The 23002-nt window shown below is 43.9% G+C and overlaps 1 protein-coding gene across 3 annotated transcripts in view; it reads right to left on the bottom strand.

Moving 5' to 3' along the window:
* The window catches only part of exoc6b (exocyst complex component 6B), an 800313-nt gene that overhangs the window by 608241 nt on the left and 169070 nt on the right, over window positions 1-23002 (bottom strand). For all 3 annotated transcript variants that reach the window (XM_072497736.1, XM_072497737.1, XM_072497738.1), the window contains exon 6: window positions 15082-15286. In XM_072497736.1, the coding sequence (XP_072353837.1) occupies window positions 15082-15286 (205 nt within the window). The remainder of the gene's footprint in view (window positions 1-15081; window positions 15287-23002) is intronic.

Genomic DNA, 23002 nt, shown 5'->3' with positions numbered 1-23002 from the left:
ATAGGTTGGCAGAATGGGCGAACACACGACTGCAAGAACATAAAGAATAGGAGCAGAACTATGCCACTCAGCCCATCGAGTCTGCTCCACCATTCAATCATGGCTGATATTTTTCTCATCCCCATTCTCCTGCCTTTTCCCCATAACCCCCTGATCCCCCTTATTAATCAAGAACCTATCTATCTCTGTCTTAAAGACACTCAGTGATTTGGCCTCCACAGCCTTCTGCGGCAAAGAGTTCCACAGATTCACCACTCTCTGACTGAAGAAATTCCTCCTCATCCCTGTTTTAAAGGATCGTCCCTTTAGTCTGAAATTGTGCCCTCTGCTTCGAGTTTTTTCTACAAGTGGAAACATCCTCTCGATGTCAACTCTATCCAGGCCTCGCAGTACCCTGTAAGTTTCAATAAGATCCCCCCTCAACCTTCTAAACTCCACCGAGTACAGTCCTCAACCGTTCCTCATATGACAAGCTCTTCATTCCAGGGATCATTCGTGTGAACCTCCTCTGGACCCTTTTCCAACCCAGCACATCCTTCCTTAGATATGGGGCCCAAAACTTCATAATACTCCAAATGTGGTCTGACCAGCGCCTTCTACAGCCTCAGAAGTACATCCCTGTTGCTGTATTCTAGCCTTCTCGACATAAATGCTAACATTGCATTTGTCTTCCTAATTACCAACTGAAGCTGCACATTAACCTTAAGAGAATAGTGAACAAGGACTCCCAAGTCCCTCTGTGCTTCTGATTTCCTAAGCATTTCCCCATTTTGAAGATAGTCCATGCCTCCATTCCTCCTTCCAAAGTGCATAACCTCACACTTTTCCACATTGTATTCCATATGACTCTCCTAGCCTGTCCAAGTCCGTCTGCAGCCCGCCTGCTTCCTCAATACGACCTGTCCCTCTGCATATCTTATCTGCAAACTTAGCAACAGCGCCTTCAGTTCCTTCTTCCAGATCATTAATGTATATTGTGAAAAGTTGTGGTCCCAGCACAGACGCCTGAGGCACACTACGAGTCACCGGCTGCCATCCTGAAATTGCCCCCTTTATCCCCACTCTGGCCTTCTGCCAGTCAGCTAATCCTCTATCCATGCCAGGATCTTACCCTTAACATCATGGGCTCAAACTTATTTAACAGGCTCCTATGCAGCACCTTGTCAAAGGCATTCTGGAAATCTAAATAAATCACGTCCACTGGTTATCCTTTGTCTAACTTCCTTGTTACCTCCTCAAAGAACTCTAAAGACTGATGAAATTCAATATAGAGCAGTCTGAAGGTTAATCTTGGTTGGAATAAAATGAGGCACAAGACTACCACGGTTAAATTGCACAGAAACAGAGCATTCAGCCCAAATTGTCCATGCCAGTGCTGTGGTTGAGCTCTTTCTCCATCAAATATTTGTCTAAATGATAAGATAAAGGATATAATGCTAGAGTAGCTGTATGGGATCAAATCATTGAAGCTGGCAGGCAGATTGAGGAAGCATATGAGGGGCTGGTTTAGCTCACTGGGCTAAATCGCTGACTTTTAAAGCAGACCAAGCAGGCCAGCAGCACGGTTCAATTCCCGTACCAGTCTCCCCGAACAGGCGCCGGAATGTGGCGACTAGGGGCTTTTCACAGTAACTTCATTGAAGCCTACTTGTGACAACAAGCGATTTTCATTTCATTTTCATTTCATATGGGAGCCTGGGCTTTACAAATCGAGGCACTGAATACAAAAGCAAGGAAATTATGGTCAACCGTTAACAAATTCTAGTTCAGTCTCAATGAGATAGTGTGTCCAGTTTGGGCCAACACACTCCGGGAAGGACACGAAGACATTAGATGGATGCATAAAAGATTTGCGAGAAAGGTTTCAAGTGTTTTGGACTCGAGGTATTTGCAGAGATTGGAGAAGCTGGGGCTGGTCTCCTTGGAGCAGCGAAGGTTGGGAGGATATTTGACAGAGGTGTTCAAAATTAAAAGGTGTTCTAAAGGGGTCTTTATCAGAGCAGGCAGAGGGAGAAACTGTTCCCATTGATAGGAGGATTGAGAACCAGAGAACACAGATTTAAAGTGAACAGCAAAAGAACCAATGGCAAAATGAGGAAATTTTGTTTTAAACAGCGCGTGGTTAGGATCTGGAAAGCATTGCCTGAGAGTATGGTGGAGACAGATTCAATCGGAAATTGTATGAGCACTTAAGAGAAACAAAATTTCACGGCTATTGGAAGAGGGTGGAGAAGTGCAACTGGCTGAATTTGTTTTGCAGAGAGCTCACACACACACAAGCTGGAACCAGTCTGATTCAAAGATTTCCAAACTCTCTTGCTGGGAAAATACAAACTTTTGCATAAGGGCGAGATCACAATTGAACCATCAAGCCTGTTGCTCACGGTTCAGACTCAGGACAAAGTGCTGTGGGGAAATCAAGTGCCGAACTCAGTAACCAATGGCTGAAACAACTTCCATCAATTGTGGTGAGGGCAACGAGGGGGGACTCTGGGCATCAAAAGATCGAAGGGGCAAACTGGAAGACAGAGTGAAGGTGAGGTCGAATAAGCTGGGAGGATCTGGGTCAAGTTGTAGTACGTGGAGCAGTCTGGTTGGAATCACTAATCCTGGTGCAGCTGCTACTAAACTGTTCAAACGGGCCTACTTTTGATAATTTTACTAGGTCCCCACGGTCATATTAGTGGCCTATAAAGATAGGGCGAGGTGATGATCAGGAAATTAAAAACAAACTTTCACGGCCTCAGGACTTCCCAAAGCACTTTGCTGCTAATGAACGATGTTTGAAATGTAATCACTGTTTTAAAGAAAAACAATTTGCATGCAACACAGTCCCACAAACAGTTATGAGGTAACTCATTTCTGCATTGATTTGAGGGATAAATGTTGGCTTGGTCACGGGGAGAACTGCCCAGCCATGGGGTCTTCTGCATCCATCTAAAAGGACCAACAGGTGTCAATTTAGCACCCACACAAAAGATGGCACGTCTCGATAGCGTAACACTCCCCAAGTACTGCACTGGAATATCAACCTGGATTATGTGCTCAAATCTGGGGTAGAATTTGAACCCTTAACCTTCTAACGGAGGCAAGGGAGTGCTACCCACTGAGCCACAATCAAATTTTTCACATTACCAAACAGCAGCCTTCGAGCAATAGGTTTCCCAAGGATCTCCTCTCCACATGTGGCAGTCCCATATTATCCACCATCAGATAAACCAACTAACGGTTGTGGACAGAATACGTTTCTCAGTAAATTACATTCTAAAAGCTAGTATTCCCAACCCCCAACCTACCACCATAACTAGCGCCAGACCAAGACGAGCCACAGAGATGTACCCAAGTCAGTGGAAGTATCCGTTTCACCTCAGCATGTTTCAGGTTAGAAGCCACAGAATCCCTACAGTGCAGTAGGCAGCAATTTGGCCCATCAAGTCTTCACTGACCCTCCGAAAGAGCACTCTACCTCAGCACACTCCTCCGCCCCATCCTCGCAACCTTGTGCATTGATCATAGCCAATCCATCTTATCTACACATCTTTGGACAGTAAGGGAAATTTAGAATGGCCAATCCACCTAACCTGAACATCTTTGGACTGTGGGCGGAAACCAGAGCACCCGGAGGAAACCCACGCAAAAACTGGGAGACCACACCGGAATCTAGCCCGGGTCCCTGGCACTATAAGGCAGCAGTGCTAACCACTGTGCCACCGTTCCGTTAGGAAAATGACTCCGCAAAAGATGTCCAGTATGTGGAATTATCTGCGACAAATGCTGTGGAAACCAGAATGAAAGTATCACAGATTAATACAACACATGAGCAGTGCACCAGGATCATCTGCTTCATGCCAAAGGACAATCCTGTTAGTCCCACTTCACCACTGTCTCCCCTTTTCGCTGCAATTTCTTTCTCCAGCAAACATTTATACAATTCCCTTCTAAAGGCACTGACTGAATCTGTATCCATCACTCTACCAGGCAGTGTACTACAAATCCGAACCTTTTAAAAGGTTTTTCCTTATTTCGCCTCCTTTCGTTGTCAATAATTTGAAATCTGTGCCCTCTTAGTCATCAGTCTTTCAGCCACTGGAAACGGCTTCTCTTTATTTACTTCACCTAAATCCTTCATTATTTTGAAGACCTCCATAAAATCTCCTTAGCCTTCTCTGCTCTCAGGAAAGGAATCTCAGCTTATCCAGTCTATTCATGTAACCGTAATCCCCTTGCCTGGAACCAAGCCAGTAAATCTCTTCCTGTATCTTCGCCAAAACCTTCACATCCTTCTTAAATCACGGTGCCCAAAATTGGACACAATTCTCAGAGTGGGGATGAAATAGCGTTTTATGTAGGTTTATGATAACCTTGTGGCTTTTAAAATTTAATTCCTCTTTATTCAAAAACATTAGTCACTCAAAATAGAATGCAAGAGTTTTTTTTTGTGCAATTTCAATTCCTATTCATGGATATTATGTAAGGTAGCGAGAGAGAGAGAGCAGCACAGAATGGATGCAACATTACTCAAGTGGGACACGTACGATTTTAATGATGAGGAAAATATTTGCTTTCATATACTGCCTTGGAAGAGCTTCTTGGCATCACAAAATCCGTACAGTCAACAATGAGCGGGTTTTGAAGTAAAGGGGGCCGCTGCACTGTCGGAGATGCCATCTCCAGTGTGAAACACCAAACTCAGCCCTAGCTGCCTGCCCCCCTCAGGTGGACACAGGAAAGAACCTGCTGCAGTATTTTGAAGAATCTGGCAGTTCTCAACGGTGTCCTAGTCAACATGTATCCATCAATCCGTTACCTGGTCATATACCTTATTGCTGTTTATGAAAGCTTACCGTGTGTAATTTGTTTGCCGCATTTCCTACTTCCAGTGACTTCACCTCAGCTGTGATGTTCGGAGGTTCTGAAAGGCGCGATATAAATGCATGTTGTTTCTTTACATCTTCGGGGAGAAAGTACCAGGGCAGGTCAATTGAAATTATGTGGAGTAGGAAACAGGGTGAAACTCTGGACCTCGGGTGAATAAAGTGTGTGTATGGAGGGGCAAATGGATGGAGATAGGGATGATAAAATCCCCGGAGGGATTTTAAAATCACAACAAGGATCTTTGTCAGGTTGTTACCTCATGAAGAATCATCGCATTTACAGTGCAGAAGGAGGCCATTCGGCCCATCGAGTCTGCACCGGCCCTTGGAAAGAGCACACAACTTCAGCCCATGCCTCCACTCTATCCCCATAACCCAACCTAACCTTTTGGACACTAAGGGGCAACTTAGCATGGCCAATCCACCCAATCTGCACATCCCTGGACCGTGGGAGGAAACCGGAGCACCCGGAGGAAACCCACACAGACACAGAAAGTGCAGACTCCGCACAATCACCCGAATCGAACCTGGCTCCCCAGAGCCGTGAGTCAGCAGTGCTAACCACTGTGCTGCCTATATATGTTAAAGAGGGAATAAATTAAGTTGGAACATAATTAATTGGCAAGACTCATATAAATATTTATATATTTCAGAATCTCCATTGGAATGATCACCCACTCCTGAAGAATGATTATTTTCTTGAATGCTGAGCTATGAAGGGCCAGCAGAGCTTGGATTCAGTCTGGTGAGAATCAGTAATTCTCCCAGTTTGATCTCCAGTTATTTAAACAAAATATTCTGTATTGTAGTTTGATCATTGTAAATGGGTCTCTACGGTCACGTTACCCTCCTCGAAAAGGAGTTCCAAGGGCCAGGCTCCCTCTTCAATTAAAAGACATTCTTTCTTTTTTGCAAAAACAGTTAACTATTTTCCGGCAGTATAAACACTTCAGACGTGTGTATGGTTTTGAAGCTAACTTGGGAATTTTCTTTTGAGAGTTTGTCTATTTCTGGAATATTAACTTCCCACTGGTGGTTTCGGCACTCTGCCATCAGCGAACGACTTGAAAAGTGCAATGAGAAGGAAGATAATTGCAGCTTTTTCAAAGTTGAAAACAACTCTGCTTGCGCGCACTTCATCCAACCCATTCTTTATTCAAATATTTCTCTTGCAGCACAGCAGCACTGGCAAGGGTGCATTTATTGTGTATTATTGCTAACTTTTGGTTGGCTCTCAATTCGTAATTTGCTCTGTTTGTTTAACCTTTGCTCTAGAGTCGCCAGGTATCTTTATGATACTGCCACGAGGTTCAAGTTCAAGTACTCAACACACTAATTAGTAAGATTCAAATCAAAACACATTTATTATATACAGTAAGTCACTACTTATGCAGATAACTCTACTTTCTAGACTATTTCTATCACTAAAAGGCCGATACTTAGCTTCGGAATTGGCCCACCAGGTCAGGGAAACAAATGGCCTTTCACATTCAGGTCCTGAGTCTGCAGGATTCAAAAGCTGGTATGGACTTGTAGCTAGGAGCGCCTATCTCGTAGTGAGCGTTGACTTGAGACTTACTTGGTTGATGTGGCCGCTTGGGCAGTTCACTCTTAGGGGTTGGTTCGCGTTGCTGAGTGACCCTGTCAAAAAGGACGATTTGAACTTGGGGTCTTTACTTTATAGTCCCCAGGGGCTTCCCGCCCTTCGGGGCGGCTCTGTACCTGGTTCCAAATGATTGGACTGCGTTCCAATCACTTTGATCGATTTCTCCAATACTGGAGTTGTTCCCTGATTGTTGGGCGGTCCCTAAATGTCCGTTGGCCTTCCTTTGTCTTGGCTCCTGCTGGCGCAGAGGAGTCTGGCTTGGCCTTATTCACCTGAATTGTGCCTGGGAATCGCTCATTACTATGCAGATGGCTGCTGGTTTCAGCGCTGTCTGTTTTTTGCAAGTTCCAATACACATGATTTCTGCACTTGCTAGTCTTTGCCTGTGTTGGCTGAATTTCCCTTTAGTCTTTGCGGTTCTCCATTTTAAGTCGGGAAGTGGCCAACCCAGGTGGCTACAATATCACATGCTGCCATTTTAGAGGGTGGGTGGCATGGTAGCACAGTGGTTATCACGGTGGCTTAACAGCGCCAGGGTCCCAGGTTCGATTCCCGGTCTGGGTGCTGCATGTTCTCCGGGTGTCTGCGTGGGTTTCCTCCGGGTGCTCCGGTTTCCTCGCACTAGTCATGAAAGACGTGCTTGTTAGATGAATTGGACATTCTGAATTCTCCTCCCTGTACCCGGAATGTGGCGACTAGGAGCTTTTCACAGTAACTTCATTGCAGTGTTAATGTGAGCCTACTTGTGACAATAAAGATTATCATTATAAGAGTCAGACGAAGGTCAAACATATCAGTTGGAACAGCTACGGGTGAGAGGTCTCTTCCCTGAAGGATAAGGAGTGGACAACTAGGGTTTTACCATCAATTCTCAGATATATTCAGTTTAAATCCCTGATTGAATTTGAACTCATCACCTCTTGTTTCCTGGTCCAGCGTCACAACCTCAACCTCAACACTGGCTCTCCTAGTAATTGCTTTTAAATTTTGTATAAATCAAGCCAGGATATCACAATCTTAAATTCAACAAAAGATGAAGGCAGGTGGAGGGAAGGGAGCACACAACTTCAATCTCGGAGGATGAAAGTTAAAGAGTTTATATTTAGCCACTTTATATCAAAAGTAGCAATTACAGAGAACTGACTGCATTGTGGGACTAAATAGTCAGTAAATTCAGGGAGTAGCTAAAGAGGTGTTGTGTGGAGTTAAAGAGCATGAACGTCATGGATAGAATAGAATAGAATTTACAGTTCAGAAGGAGGCCATTCGGCCCATCGAGTCTGCACCGGCTCTTGGAAAAAGCACCCTACCCAAGGTCAACACCTCCACCCTATCTCCATAACCCAGTAACCCCACCCAACACTAAGGGCAATTTTGGACACTTATGGGCAATTTAGCATGGCCAATCCACCTAACCCGCACATCTTTGGACTGTGGGAGGAAACCGGAGCACCCGGAGGAAACCCACGCACACATGGGGAGGATGTGCAGACTCCGCACAGACAGTGATCCAAGCCGGAATCGAACCTGGGACCCTGGAGCTGTGAAGCCCACTTCCAGTTAAGAAATGTTCCGAATATCATTCTGGTCATCTGGACTCTGTGAATCAATAGTGATTTGCGACCCAGGGCCAAAGGTTCTGGAGTGAGGAAAAAAAAAAATTTGGCTTGTTAAGGTGTTCCCTCCAGAGCCCATGTATGATTCCTCTCCTCTACTCTTTTTCAGACCCAAAAGCACTTGTTCTTGGTCTCATCTTCCGTTAAACCTGCAAACTTGTTAACGTCCATCTGCTGCATCCAGAATAAAGTAACGGCACACTGAAAGACCTTTTTGGAAAAAGAAGTAACAACAAGTATCGTGTTTCCCAGACGAGAGGAGAATTCTTTTTAAAACGAGCAAACGGTTATGATCGGAAATGTAGTCTGAAAGAGTGCTGGAAGCAGATTCAGCAGTAACTTTCAAAAGGAAATTGGACGAAAATTTTAAAAGGCAAAATTGTTGGATGGGATGGGAGGGGATTGAAGTGGGAGAAAAGCAATGGAACAGGACGAAGTGGATAGCGATTTTGAAGTGTTGGCATGGACACAATAGACCATAAGACATAGGAGCAGGATTAGGCAATCCAGCTCATTGAGTCTGCTCCGCCATTCAATCATGGCTGGTATGTTTCTCATCCCCATTCTCCTGCCTTCTCCCCATAACCCCTGACCCCCTTATTAATTAAGAACCTATCCATTTATCCAAGACACTCGGTGATTTGGCTTCCCACAGCCTTCTGCGGCAAAGAGTTCCACAGATGCACCACTCACTGGCTGAAGAAATTCCTGCACATCTCTGTTTTAAAGGATCGTTCCTTCAGTCTGAGGCTGTGCCCTCGGGTTCTAGTTTCTCCTACTCGTGGAAACATCCTCTACACGTCCACTTTATCTAGGCCTCTCGGTATTCTGGAAGTTTCAATGAGATCCCCCATCATCCTTCTAAATTCCATTGAGCACAGGCTCAGAGTCCTCAACAGCTCCTTATATGACAAGCCCTTCAATCCCAGGATCATTCTTCTGAACCATCCGTCCTGAGATGCGACACCCAAAACTGCTCCAAATGTGACCTGACTAGAGCCTTATACATCCTCAGCAGTATATTCCTGCTCTTGTATTCTAGCCCTCTCAACATGAATGCTGCATTTGCCTTCCTAACTGTTTACCGAACCTGCATGTTAACCTTAAGAGAATTCTGAACTACGACTTCCCAAGTCCCTCTGTTCTTCGCATTTCCCCATTAAGAAAATAGTCTATGTCTCTATTCTTCCTATCAAAGTGGATAACGCCACACTTTTCCACATTGTATTCCATCCGCCACGTCTTTGCCCACTCTCCTAGCCTGTCCAAGTCCTTCTGCAGCCTCCCCACTTCCTGTGTTAACTACCTGTCCCTCTACATATCTTTGTATAGTCTGCAAAATTAGCAACAATGCCCTCAGGCCCGTCTTCCAGATCGCTAATGTATATCATGAATAGTTGTAGTCCCAACACTGACCCCTGCGGAACACCACCAGTCACCGGCTGCCCTCCTGAAAAAACTCCTTTATCCCCACTCTCTGCCTCTGCCAGTCAGCCAATCCTTTATCCATGCCAGTACCTTGCCCCTAACACCATGGGCTATCTTATTTAGCAGCCTTCTAAATGGCACCTTGTCAAAGGCCTTCTGGAAATCCAAATGGATCATGTCCACTGGCTCTCCTTTGCCTAACTTCCTTGTTACCTCCTCAAAGAACTCTAACAGATTTGTCAGACATGACCTTCCCTTGACGAAGCCATTCTGACTGAGCCCTATTTTCCATGCACTTCCAAGTACTCCGCAATTTCATCCTTAATAATGGTCTGCAAAATCTTACCAACACCAAAGTCAGGCTAACCGACCTATAATTTCCTGTCTTCTGCCTCCCTCCCTTCTTAAACAGGGATGTTACATTAGCTACATTAGTCCTATGGGACCCTCCCTGCCTCCAGTGATTCCTGAAAGCTCACCACCAATGCCTCCACAAATTCCTCAGCTATCTCCTTCAGAACCCTGGGGTATAGTCCATCCAGTCCGGGTAATTTATCTACCTTCAGACCTTTCAGCTTCCAGAACAGTCTCCTTAGTGATGGCCACTACACTCACCTCTGCCCCGACTCTCTAGTTCTGGTATCCCACTGGTGCCTTTCACCATGAAGGCTGATGCAAAATTCCTATACAATTCCTCTGCCATTTCTTTGTTCCCTATTACTACTTCTCCAGCCTCATTTTCCAGTGATCCAATGTCCATTCTTGCCTTTCTCTTACCTTTTACATATCAAAAAAAACTCTTGCAATCTTGTTTTATATTACTAGCTAGCTTATACTCAAATTTCATCTTCTCCCCCGGTATTGCTTTTTTACTTGTCCGCTGCTTGTTTTTAAAGGCTTCCCACTAATCCTCACCAAATTGTATGCGTTTTCTTTTCTGCCGTCTCTGACTTTCCTTGATATGCGGAACGGTTTCCTCTGTGCTGTCCGATTCGACAAATGCGCTGTTGATTATCACTGCAGTGGAAGCAGTCATATTACGATATTTCACATACCCACCATTAACTTAGTGATCTTAGTGATAAGATCAGCTTGTTATTCCCTGTAATGTAGCACAAGTTATTTCTCACATCTGCAAAACCTTGTTTATAGCCACTAACACAAGATCAGAGGCCCCCGGCTGGTTGGTATCAGGGCAGGGTAGCAACTTGGCAGTACAACCCAGGTGCCAATCTGGCACTGTCAGGGTGCCCCAGTGGCACTGCTAGGATGCCCCAGCAGCACTTCCTGGGTGCCCCAGCGGCACTTCCAGGGTGCCAGGCTTGCACTACCAAGATGCCCGGTGACCTTTTGCCCATGCTGGAGATCCAGCCCAGGGGTGCCACAGTGCAGGAAATGCGACTAGAGTGTGGCTTTAGTGGGGCGTTGCCCGCTGAGGCCCCCCAAAAAAGTGCCGTCAGATAGCGGGGTCGTTCCTGCCTCGACACGTGCCAGGAACACCCCTCTAATCTAGCCCATAATGAACTCTGGGTTTTTTTTGTGGTTAGATCTCACCCAGTAAGTCTTGCGTCAGATCAGTGGAATGGAAAACTTCAACGACCCCGTGTCACCGTCAGGCCCCCTCAGGTTAGTTGCAGGGGTCAGGTGTAGCCTAACAGCTCAAACACAAGGTGTCTCAGCTCTGACCACAGAACAGAGCCACAGATTTTACAAAATGTGACTTACTTCCATTTTATGAAATGCTACATGACAGCTGATAGGGGAAATCAAAGTATTCCCAGGTTCAACCCACTGAGGTGGATTAAACTGCGCCAAATTTATGTTATATTCGAACCTGACAGCCAGCAGATTGAGAAGGCTTTGATCTCCATCAGTCTGGGTTACATTCGAGTTGAAGTCAGCGCTTAACCACTGTACCATATATTCCAGAGAGAAAAAGGCAGGAAAGAAAAGATCTGCATTTCTAAAGCTGCTACACAACTTTAGGATCTCTCAGACAACTTAACAGTCAACACAATGCTATGTAGTCACTGTTCTAACACAGGAAATGCAAGAGGCAATTTAAACTCTTACAAGCAAATGATCAATGTTAAAGACACAAGTTGAGGGGTAAATCTTTTATGGGACACTGAGGGATCCTCTCCTGCTCTTCGTCAAAATTAGAGTTTCTTCTATTTCCATCTGAGAGAGAACACAGGGCAACTGTGTAACACCTTATCCGAAGAACGTCACCTGACAGGGCTAAAACTTCTACTGCACTGCTTTGTCAGCCTGGATTACATACTCTGATCTCAGAAATGGGACTTGGACCTATGACCCTCTGATTAAGAGACAAGGGTGACACAATACTAGACTCCATATTTCCCAGTGCTTTAGAACTCTTAAGTTCAACAAGCACCATACTGGCTCATAGCTAACGGGTGACTTCCCCAATAAAAACCACCCTGCTTTCAGCAAGAGTTCACACAGGCTGCCAAGAAATTCAGTTATTAAATCATCCCCGTTTTTAAAACACGAGCTGCTTGGAGCCGGAGGAGCAGGTGAAGGCCTCAGTGTACTAAACAAATCATGGATTTGAGAAAGGGGGCTCCTCTGTTCCCATCAATACACATATATTATTATTATTTGGGGTCTGCATGTTTGTGGTAAGAGCCGTAATCCTCCGTTCCTCTGAGGATTTCAGGTGATTGGGACTGAGGTTTCTCAGCTCCCCAGAGGTTTATGCGTAGCAGCTGCTACACTACAGTAAATGAACACACACACATACAAATTAGGAGACGGAGGCCATTTGGCCCCTCAAGCCTGTTCTGCCATTTGGGAAGATTATGGCTGATTTGAATGTGGCCTCAACTCCACTTCCTGTCTGTCCTGTATAACACCTGACTCTGTTGTCAACCAAGAATTGATCTAATTCAGCCTTGAATATATTCAATGACCCAGCCTCCATTGCTTTTGAGAAAAGAATTCCAGTCTAACAACCTACTCAGATAAAAGAAATTCTCTTCCTTTCCATCCAAGCTGGGATTCATTTTATTTTTAAACCATGTACCCTGGTTCTTGTCTCCCCCATAAGTGGAAACATCCTCCCAGCATCCACCCCGTCAAGTCCCTTTGGGAACTTTTCTGTATTAGTGGCATTGTGGTGTAGAAGAATCACAGAATCTCTACAATGCAGAACGAGGCCATTTGGATTCTGCACCGTGTCTCTGAAAGAGCAGCCTACCTAGGTCCACTTCCCCACCCTATCCCCGTAACCCACCTAACCATTGGACACTAAGGACAAGTTAGCATGGCTAATCCACCTAACCTGCACATCTTTGGACTGTAGAAGGAAACCGGAGAACCCGGAGGAAACCCACGCAGACACGGGGAGAACGTGCAAACTCCACACAGTCATCCAAGGTCGGATTTGATCCCTGGTGCTGAGGCAGCAGTGCTAACCACTGTGCTGTGATCTGGAATTAAATATCTAATGATGACCAGTGGTCGGAATTATGGAAAATTAAGATTAAAAAGTGAAATTGGGATAAAATAAAATAAAAAGGGGGAATTGATAAAGTCTGATGGGATGTTTTGATATGTGAATTAACATACCAGTGAGAAAAGAAAGTATTTACCTCTGTGGCTAGGGGGAAACAATGGGATGCAGAAGAGGTAACTTAAAGTGAAAATAAGGGAATTGGTACTGGCATTGTGGTATTGTCACTGGACTACTAATCCAGAGACCCAGAGTCATGCTCTGGGGACCCGGGTTCAAATCACGCCAGGGCAGATGGAGAAATCTGAATTCAATAAACATCTGGAATTGAAAGTCTAATGATGACCATGAAACCGTTGTCAATTGTCGCAAACACCCATCTGGTTCTCATGTCCTTTAGGGAAGGAAATCTGCCATCCTTACCTGGTCTGGCCTACAATGTGGTTGACTCTTATGCCCTCAGGGATGGGCAATAAATGCTGGCATACCCATCGACGACCACATCCCATAAACAAATGTAAAAACAAAGCCAGGTCAACATCAAGCGGAAAGAATGATAGATCCATAGCACGATAACTGGAACAGGGACACAGTAGAAGCATCCACCATCAAAGCCACATCCAGCTGCAGAATGCAGTCTCCCAAAAACAAGGTATTGTGAAATAAAAACTGCAGTTTAAAATCCAAAACTTGAAATATACACCACTAAGAACTGGTGTTCCAAGTTAACCTTCTGGGTTTTGGGATACTCTTGTATTTGATATCAGCGGGTTCTTAACAACATGAAACCAGTGTTGATTCTAGTAAAATACCCTTCTGGTGTCCTTTAGGGAAGGAAGTCTGCCATCCTTGCTTGGTCTAGTTTAAATCTGACTCCACAGCCATGTGGTTGACTCTTAAATGCCCTCTGAAAGTGAGGCACTCAATTCAAGGGACAATTAGGGATGGGCAGCAAATGCTGGCCTTGCCAGCACTGCCTGCTCCCATGAAGAATAAAAGATCTCTCATTCTTCTGAACTCCAGTGAATACATTTTAAAAATAACCATCCTCCCTCAGTCCCAGGAATTAGTCAACTGAACTGCTTCTAATGCAATTTTATATTTTCTTAAATAAGGAGACTGAAACTGTGCAGAGTATTCTAGATATCTTACTCAGGCCCTGTACAGATGTAGCAACACTTCCCTACTTTTATAATACATTCCCTTTGCAATAAATGACAACATTTCATTTGCCTTCCTAATCACCAGCTGTACCTGCATACGAACGTTTTGTGATTCATGTACTGGGGCGCACTCAGATCCCTCAGTTCCACAGAGTTATGCAGTCTCCATTTAAATCATATTCTGCTTTTCTATTCTTCCTATTAAACTGGACATTTTCATACCAATAAGTCTCACTCATTCTTCTGCTTCACCCTTCGTAGGCCCAAATCTAATAATGTGACAAGCTTGCAGGTTAAATGACCAACAAATAATAAAATAATTCTGGTACCATACCAGAGGAAACTTGCCCCTTTGGTTTCAGTGCAGACACAGAAAGAGGATGTAATTCAGTTCCTTCGAGCCTGTTCTACCATTCAGTTAAATCATGGTTGATCTAGCCTCAATTCCATCCGAACACCTTCAAACCATATCTCTTAATAGCCTCAACTTAACAAAAGTCGATGATCCCAACCTCAAAAGCCCAAATTGTCCTCTGCCATCCTCCACAGCCTTTGGGGGGAATGTTCCAAATTTCCACCAAACGTCATTAAAAAAGTGATTCTTGGTTTCACTTCTGAATGGCCTATTTCTAATTTTGAATTGCCTGTTCTAAATTTCCCTAATAGAGGAGTTAGCTTTCCTGTATATTCTCCAGCCAATCCCTTCATGATTTTAAACAGCTCAATTAGAATGTCCTTCAAAAATCTAAACTCAACGGAATACAAGCCAAGTCTCTGCAACCTGCCCTCAGAACTGAACCCTTTTAAATTATGTTGTCAGTCTGAAGGACGTACGCCAGATTCCAAACAACTAATCGCATCCCTTCATCTCCTGTCACAAATGCATGGTGGTGCCTGTGTGATGTGGCAGATTCACCTGTTTCATGGCAGTCTCTCCGATTTTGTCCGAATGCTTGCGGATGCTCTCCAGGAAGTCCTTCAGATCAGACATGGAGACTTCCTTTATCTCCTCTCGCAATCTGGGGATATCTTCCACCATTATTGTGCAGAAACGATAAGGATTCACTCGTGGCAAGAATGTGTGTTCCATGTGCTCCATAGTCTTCAATGCAGGATAGTGTCTAATGGAAAGGGGGAAAAGTATGTCAGAAAGAGCGCACAAGTGAAAGAAAGAGGCTGGGATAGGGAGAGGGAAGAGAGAATTGGAAGTCAAACAAAGAGGAACATTGGTCAGTAAGATTTTTTTCAATCCCACTTTGTCCTGCCAATTTTCTCACCTAAATCCCAAAAAACTTGCACTCCACTGCAGCTCCAGACTTATATTGCCCTGCCCTAGTTCCCTAGAGGTGGCGGTACTGAACTTGTGTCTGTGTTTGATACCAGTTAAGAGTCAACCACAGTGTTATGGCACAGGAGTCATACATATAGGCCAGACCAAGTAAAGGCAGCAGCTTTCCTTCCCCAAAGAACATTCATGAAGCAGCTGGATTTTTAACAGAAGCTTCCTGGGTCACTTTTACGGACAACTATTTTTTTCATCTCCAGAAGTGCAGTTATTGTTTTACAGTAAATGGAACAGCCAAATATATACAGTAAGATCAAAGAGCCACAAGGTGAACATCCCGCAAATTTGCTGTGGATGCTGTTGGTCACAAGAGGGCCAAGAGGTGCCCCTGTTTTACGTCAAATGGTGGCAAAGGACCAGTAGCACCTGAGAAAAGAACATGCTTGCAGGGAAACACATCTTGTGTAGTTCCAGAAATGACTGGTCAGTTGGTAAAAAAAGAATGTACCAATGATAGAAAATATCCACATTTAAGAAAGAAATTAAGCAAATACTTAAGACTGCTTTGTGCCGGACAATAACGTTGAAACAAAGCACTTAAAATAGTGAATCGCTTTCAAAGTCACGTCCACGTTGTTCGCCGACACAATTTTAATGGCTCGATTTTAAAATTATTCGCCTCGTTTTTCAAATCAGTCTATGACCGTTTGCGACAGAGAGCCCCGTCACAAAATATTTCTCTCACACACAAACGTAAAATATAAACATCTTGTTGCGTTAAATGTTCTAGCATACATTATTGGGCACTGACTTTGTAAAAGGTGACCTGTACTACTGTATCCACCTTGTTGGGGAAGGGGGGGCAGAACTTGTTAATAGGTTTAGTTATTTCTTTGAATATATAGTAATATGGAGAATATATAGTTTTATGCTATTTGTGGTTTTGTGTATTTATATTCTAACATTCTAGATTGACCTTGATGTTTTATAATGTCTCAGGTGACAATTTAGGTTTTCAAATATTTAAATAGTCAATGAGTGGGGCTTAATCTTATTAATACAGGTCCTCCCCTCTTGAGTGTCGTTTTCTCGATATGTATGAACTTTTGGGGGCAATAAAGGATCCAGTGGTGGTACAAGATTTGTGTTTCGCCTGCCTTCTTGCCAGATCTGTATTGGAGGGGATACTTTTAACACAATGTCTGCAGTTCATGCTACCGACACTCCGGTGAGTTGTGTCATAGCGATAAGGTCTGGAGCGGTATGACACAACTACCCGAGTGTCGGTAGCATGAACTGCAGACATTGTATTAAAAGTATCCCCTCCAATACAGAGCCGGCAAGAAGGCAGGCGAAACACAAATCTTGTACTACCACTGGATCCTTTATTACCCCCAAATGTTCATAACAACAGAAGCAGGAGTAAATCATATGGCCCATCGAGCCTGCTCATCATTCAATACAAGTATGGCAGATCTCGGGCTTCAAAACCATTTTTCCCCATTAGCTCCCCATATCCCTCAAGTCCTTACGAGACCAAAAATCTATCTATCCCAGCCTTAAAGGAGTACAATGATGGAGCGTCCACAACCTTCTGGAGTAGGGAATTCCACAAAACTTTCAGTAATTTATCCTTATCTCAGCACTGAATGATCAACACCTTAGCCTGGAGAATGTACCCCCATGTTTTCGATTCCCCGACCAGCAGAGACAGTCTCTCAGCATCTACCCTATCAAGCCCCTTCAGAATCTTTCGGAAGCGAAGGTTATTTATTTTATTGCCTTGTTGTTGCGGGGAAGATAATGGGGAAGGGCCATGAAATAATTTGTTTACAATCTAGAGCCCTGCTTCCAATTTTCCCCAACTGAAACTTATTTTCCGACAAAAGAAAACAAATTTAAAATTTAATCGGTCACAGAAATTTAGTCTTGCAGCCAAAGCAAAACAAAAAAAACAAATATTTTCTTTGCATAACAGCATTATATATCCAAACAGAGATTAGGGGAAAACAAATGTTCGCATCAAATTATATTCTATGGCTGGTAAATCACTTGGAGATACTTAAAAGCATGTCAGCCTTCATGATATGATGAGTTTAAGCATCAATACGAAGGATTATACTCATTACTGCTAATCCAAGCTTCAGCAAAGCCCCCTCCTCTCCACACGTCCACAATCAGCTCCAACAAAGCCCAAGCTTTAATATCATTACAGTCTGTTTCCTCTCTCATTTGAAGACGTCAGCGATGCAATTACTGCTATGAAACATTATTATCCCTCCATCTGTTAACACAGCAGACCCCTCCCACCTTTTTATCCAAAGCTCCTTATCTCAAATTATATCTATCAAGTAACGAAAGCCTTTCAGCGCATTTACAAGGTCCTGACTGTTGGTCCTTTAGGTCAATATTGGAAATTAATCTGAGTTAAATCCTCTCTTGCAGTATCCCCCCCCATAATCTCCAGTGTTAAGTACTTTATTGATTAAGGCTCTTATTAACATCGGGCCATTGACCTCCGAGCTCGCACAAACAGCAACAGATTTAGCGGGGGGTAAATACTGGGCAGCAGATGCTCAGCGAAATGGGATGCTGCAAAGGAGATGGCTGCATCCTGTCTCGTTTTGAGTTTCGCTTGAACTAAAAAAAGAATATTCTGAAAAATATAAAGCAGGTCACGGTCTCAAAGAAAAAGAGACATTGGAACATAAGAAATAGGAGCAGGAACAGATCGTCCAGTTCTGCCATTCAATGTGATCATGGCTGATCTTCAGCATCAACTCCATTTTAAAGCTCACTATAACCACCACTCGAGCTCATCCTCCAAGGGGAAGGCTTCCCAGACTTGTTTTAGAACATACAGTGCAGAAGGAGGAAATTTGGCCTATCGAGTCTGCACCGACCCACTTTAAGCCCCCACTTCCACCCTACCCCCATAACCCAATAACCCCTCCCAACCTTTTTGGACACTAAGGGCAATTTAGCATGTCCAATCCACCTAACCTGCACATCTTTGGACTGTGGGAGGAAACCGGAGCACCTGGAGGAAGCGCACGCAGACACGGGGAGAACGTGCAGACTCCGCATAGACAGTGACCCAGCGGGGAATCGAACCTGGGACCCTGGCGCTGTGAAGCCACAATGCTAACCACTGTGCTACCGGCTGCCCAAATGTTTTAGGGGCCCTCCAATTGTAATACGTAAATGTAACAACATGGAAACAATCCATTCTGGCCAACCGGCTTGTGTCAGCGGTTATACTACAAGCAAGTAGTACACCCGCAGCTCCAAACAACCAGCTCCCGTATCTCTTCAGTTTCCCTTCACTCACTGAGCTGACATCTGAGGCCCAGCGAGCGGAAAATGTTGGCGAAGGAAGATGGCGACACAGCACAAATCAAAATGAGGACAGGTCTGCAAAATTCCAAGTGGTTTACGGATTAGTTTGCATGAATCCGAGGTATTCACCAAAGAAATACCTGTGTAGTTGAGCTTCATTTCAGTATGAGCCTGCAGTAATGCTTGGCACCAGACACCATCAATGAATACAGAAATACAGATGCCACAATTAAAGACTTAACTGCTCCATTGTACTGTGTTCCTTTTGGTTGAACTACTGGGCAGATACTGCCCTCGACTAACTGAACCACGGACACCATAAGGTCCAGGAATTGACTCCTATGAAAGTCTGGCAATTAATTTCATGATCTCAGAACATTCCGAAGCGTTACAGCCAGTAAACTGCTTTTGAACCATAGTCAACTGTTGCAATGTTGGAAATAAGGCAACTATTTTGCACTCAGCAAGCTCCCACAAACAGAAATGAGAGAACAACCAGATGATCTATTTCAGTACTGTTAATTGAAGGATAAGTATTGGCCTGGACACAGCAGTTACTCCCCAGCTCTTATTAAAATAGTGCAGTGGTATCTTTTGAATCCAAGAGGGATGCAAGGATGGATTTTCAATTTAACTAAAAGACAGCATCTCCAACAGTGCATCTCTCCGTCAGCAGTGCATTGTAAGTGCCAGTATAGATACAGTGGCTGAAAATAGCTCTGATCAAGGAAACCAATACTTTCAGATTCTAGGTTTGCCGATAGTAACTCTGGTCGACCTAACCATGACCCAGAACTTGCGTGAACAGGTTTATTGTATATACTCCAAGTACAGTGAAAACCATTATTGGGACTGCGGAAACATAGAAATGCTTCTAGTTTGTATTTCTGAGCACCAAGACCCACTTATTTTTCCAGGAGCTGTATAAATCATTTTTCTTTTCCTCTTCAAATAAAAACATAGGTTACTGCGGTGCTGTAACAATTTAGGATTGGATAGTTAAAGCTGCCTGGAGACTCGGCTCATAACTGTGGCCTTGGCAATGTTTCAATTTATTTACGAGTAACTTATGTAACTTTTTTCTTTAGGGAAAAAGGTTTCAGCAATTTCCATAACTGTTCCTAAAACTGTGCAATTCAGGAGAACCCAATGTGGCAGTCTAATGGTTTGTCAGTGTACTTGCACTGTTGCTCCACAGCGCCAGGGTCCCAGGTTCGATTCCCGGTTTGGGTCACTGTCTGTGCAGAGTCTGCACGTTCTCCCCGTGTCTGCGTGGGTTTCCTCCGGGTGCTCCTGTTTCCTCCCACAAAGTCCCAAAAGACGTGCTTGATGGGTGAATTGGACGTTCTGACTTCTCCCTCAGTGTACCCGAACAGGCACCGGAATATGGCGACTAGTGGATTTTCACAGTAACTTCACTGCAGAGTTAATTAATGTAAGCCTACTTGTGACAATAATAAAGATTATTATTATTAATTGCTCAGGTTAGTATACTCAGAGAATAATTCAATATCATGAGGACAGCGGGAGGGCAGTACAATGTGTGGAGTGACGCCGAGCTTCCGAGACCAGATCAGGAGTTTCAAAGCACTTCATTAGTTACTCGGAACTTGAGGACTGCTGTGGCAGCGAACACAACAGTACTTGTGTGTGTGCAGCAAAACTCTATATCCAACAATAAAAGAGGAACGGCCAATTAATCTGTGGTGCTGGGTGAGGAGGAATGTTGGGCATGGTATCAAGAGAATGCCCAGCTGTTGTTTGAAAAGATCTTCAGCATCTACTGCAGAGACAGGTAGGGCCTCAGTTATGAATCTGATTTGAAGGTTGGTGCCTACAACAATTCAGCAACCTCCCCCACCCCGCCTTTCAAATTAGAGTTAGGCGGGATGTAAGCTGTGAGGATGGAGCAATGAGGTGCAAAGAGATTATAGGCATGTTCAGTGATTGGCAAAAGTGTGGCAGATATCAGAGTATAGTGTGGGGACGTACACGGTTATTCACTTTGGTGGTGAAAACAGAATTTTTTTTAAAAGGTGCGGAACTTGGGTGCATTTGTACAAGGAATGCAGGTACAACAAGCAATTCAGACCACAAATCATGTTGGTCTTTCATAAAAGGTGATTGGAGTAGAAGAATGAGGAAGTCTTGTTACATAATAATCTGTATTAGTGTCACAAGTAGGCTTACATTAACACTGCAATGAAGTTACTATGAAAACCCCCTCGTTGCCACATTCCGGCACCTGTTCGTGTACACAGAGAGAATTCAGAATGTCCAATTCAGCTAACCAGAAGGCTTTGGCAAGACCACACTGGGGTACTGCATGCAGTTTTAGTCCAAGGAGGAATATACTTGCCTTGAAGGTAGTATGGGAAGGTTTACTCGATTGTACCCTGGATGGGAGTTGTCGAAATGATGAGATGCTGAATAAACTGGGCCAATGCTGCCTGGAGTTTCGAAGAATGACAGTTGGTCCTGTTGAATCTAAACAGTATTGACAGGGCCGAGAGAGTCGTTTCCCCGAGCTGACGAATCAAAAAATGGGGGAACAGCCTCAGGATAAAGGTGAATCATTTAGGACTGAAATGAAGGGAATTTGTTTCACTCAGAAGATTGCAATCTTTGGAATTTTCTCAGGCAGAGGATTCGGGTTGCTCCGTCGCTGAGTACATTCAAGATTGAGATTGGCAGATATTTGATCTCTCAGTAAAATTGAAGTTGAGGTGACTTTAAAAGTTCCGCACCTTGTTTAAAAAATTTTGTTTTCCCATTCTTACCCTCAAACCTTGTACGTCCCCACATTATACTCTTATATCTGCCACATTTTTGCCAATCAGTGCCATTCTTGCACTGAATGGTGGAGCAGATTCAAGGGGCCAAATGGTTTATATCTGCTCCTATTTCTTATGTTCTTGCACTGAAGTGCAAGCCCAGATGGTATGTTCAAATCAGTTGAAAGAACATCGATACGAAGAGCTAGAATCAGTAAAACTAACCATGAAGCCACTGGATTGTCAAAAAAACCTAACTGGTTCACCAATTTAGGGAAAGAAGCGTACTCCCTAACCCAGTCTGGCCTATATATGATTAGAGTCCAACACCAATAGAGTCAACTCGAACGGTCCCAAAAACCCAACTAATTGCATTGAACGTCAAGGGGTGAGCCTTGCCAGCGACAACTACACCTAAACATCGATATTTTAAAAATCAATAAATATGCCTCTTTGCTGCTCTAACCTCTCAATGTTTTCAAGGAACCTCGAACTTTACCAAATTCTAATTAGAACAATTTAATCATGTATAAATCTCTGAGATTTAAATATGTCCCACTGCTGCTCCACCATTTTCCTAATCCATTAATCTAAACTAAGTCTCCAACTGAAATTAGCTCATTTGTAGTTCTTTACCTTGATCATCAATAATTTGGGGGGGGGGGGTTACAAATGGTTTGACAAACAAGCTGTTTTCCTTTAGTTCAGAATTCAATGACTTGGGGCCATTAAGAATCTGAGGAGAGGGTTTCAAGGAGAAAGTTCTTTTTGCAGAGAACTGTTGGCACATGGACTGCTTTGAACAGGGAGTATGTGAGGCAGAGGCCACCAAAGCCTTTTAAGGCAAAACTTGAGGGATATTTCAATCAGAGAAAGATAGAGTGCTCTGAGAAATTAAAGACAAGACTTACACTTTCATGACCTCAAGATGTTCCAAAACAATTCACAACCAATGCAGTCACTTTTGTAATGTAGGAACAGAAGCCAATTGGCACGCAGAAATCTCCCACTAACAGCAATGTAATAATGACCACATCATCTCTTTTAGGGATGATGGTTTAGGCATAAATATTGGTGTAGGGACAGAGGAATCAATTTTGCTCTGTGACGAGCCAACACAGACACCACGGACCAAATGTCAATATTCGCCAATATGTAACTCGCTAGACCCAAAAAGAATGGGAAACTTGTTCCCACCACAGAACACGGGTCTTGGATAATCATTGTACCCAATTGAAGAGCTCAGGCAATGTATCAGAGATTAGTTAAGACACTGTTAACCAACTGGAGACAACGCTGTCAGCCGATGAGGTGAGGCAATTGGAGGCACAGTTAAGTAGCAAAGCTCCTTAATATGAATGGGTTACTGCTCCCTCAGGTACACAAATTCAACTCTGCAACAGCAAAACATTTTGGTTTTTGCAGTCGGATAACGTGTA

The sequence above is a fragment of the Scyliorhinus torazame genome, chromosome 3 (genome assembly GCF_047496885.1).
Source record: "Scyliorhinus torazame isolate Kashiwa2021f chromosome 3, sScyTor2.1, whole genome shotgun sequence".
Lineage (NCBI taxonomy): Eukaryota > Metazoa > Chordata > Chondrichthyes > Carcharhiniformes > Scyliorhinidae > Scyliorhinus > Scyliorhinus torazame.
The sequence above is the reverse complement of the archived record's forward strand: the minus strand, read 5'-3'. Positions and strand labels throughout refer to the sequence as shown.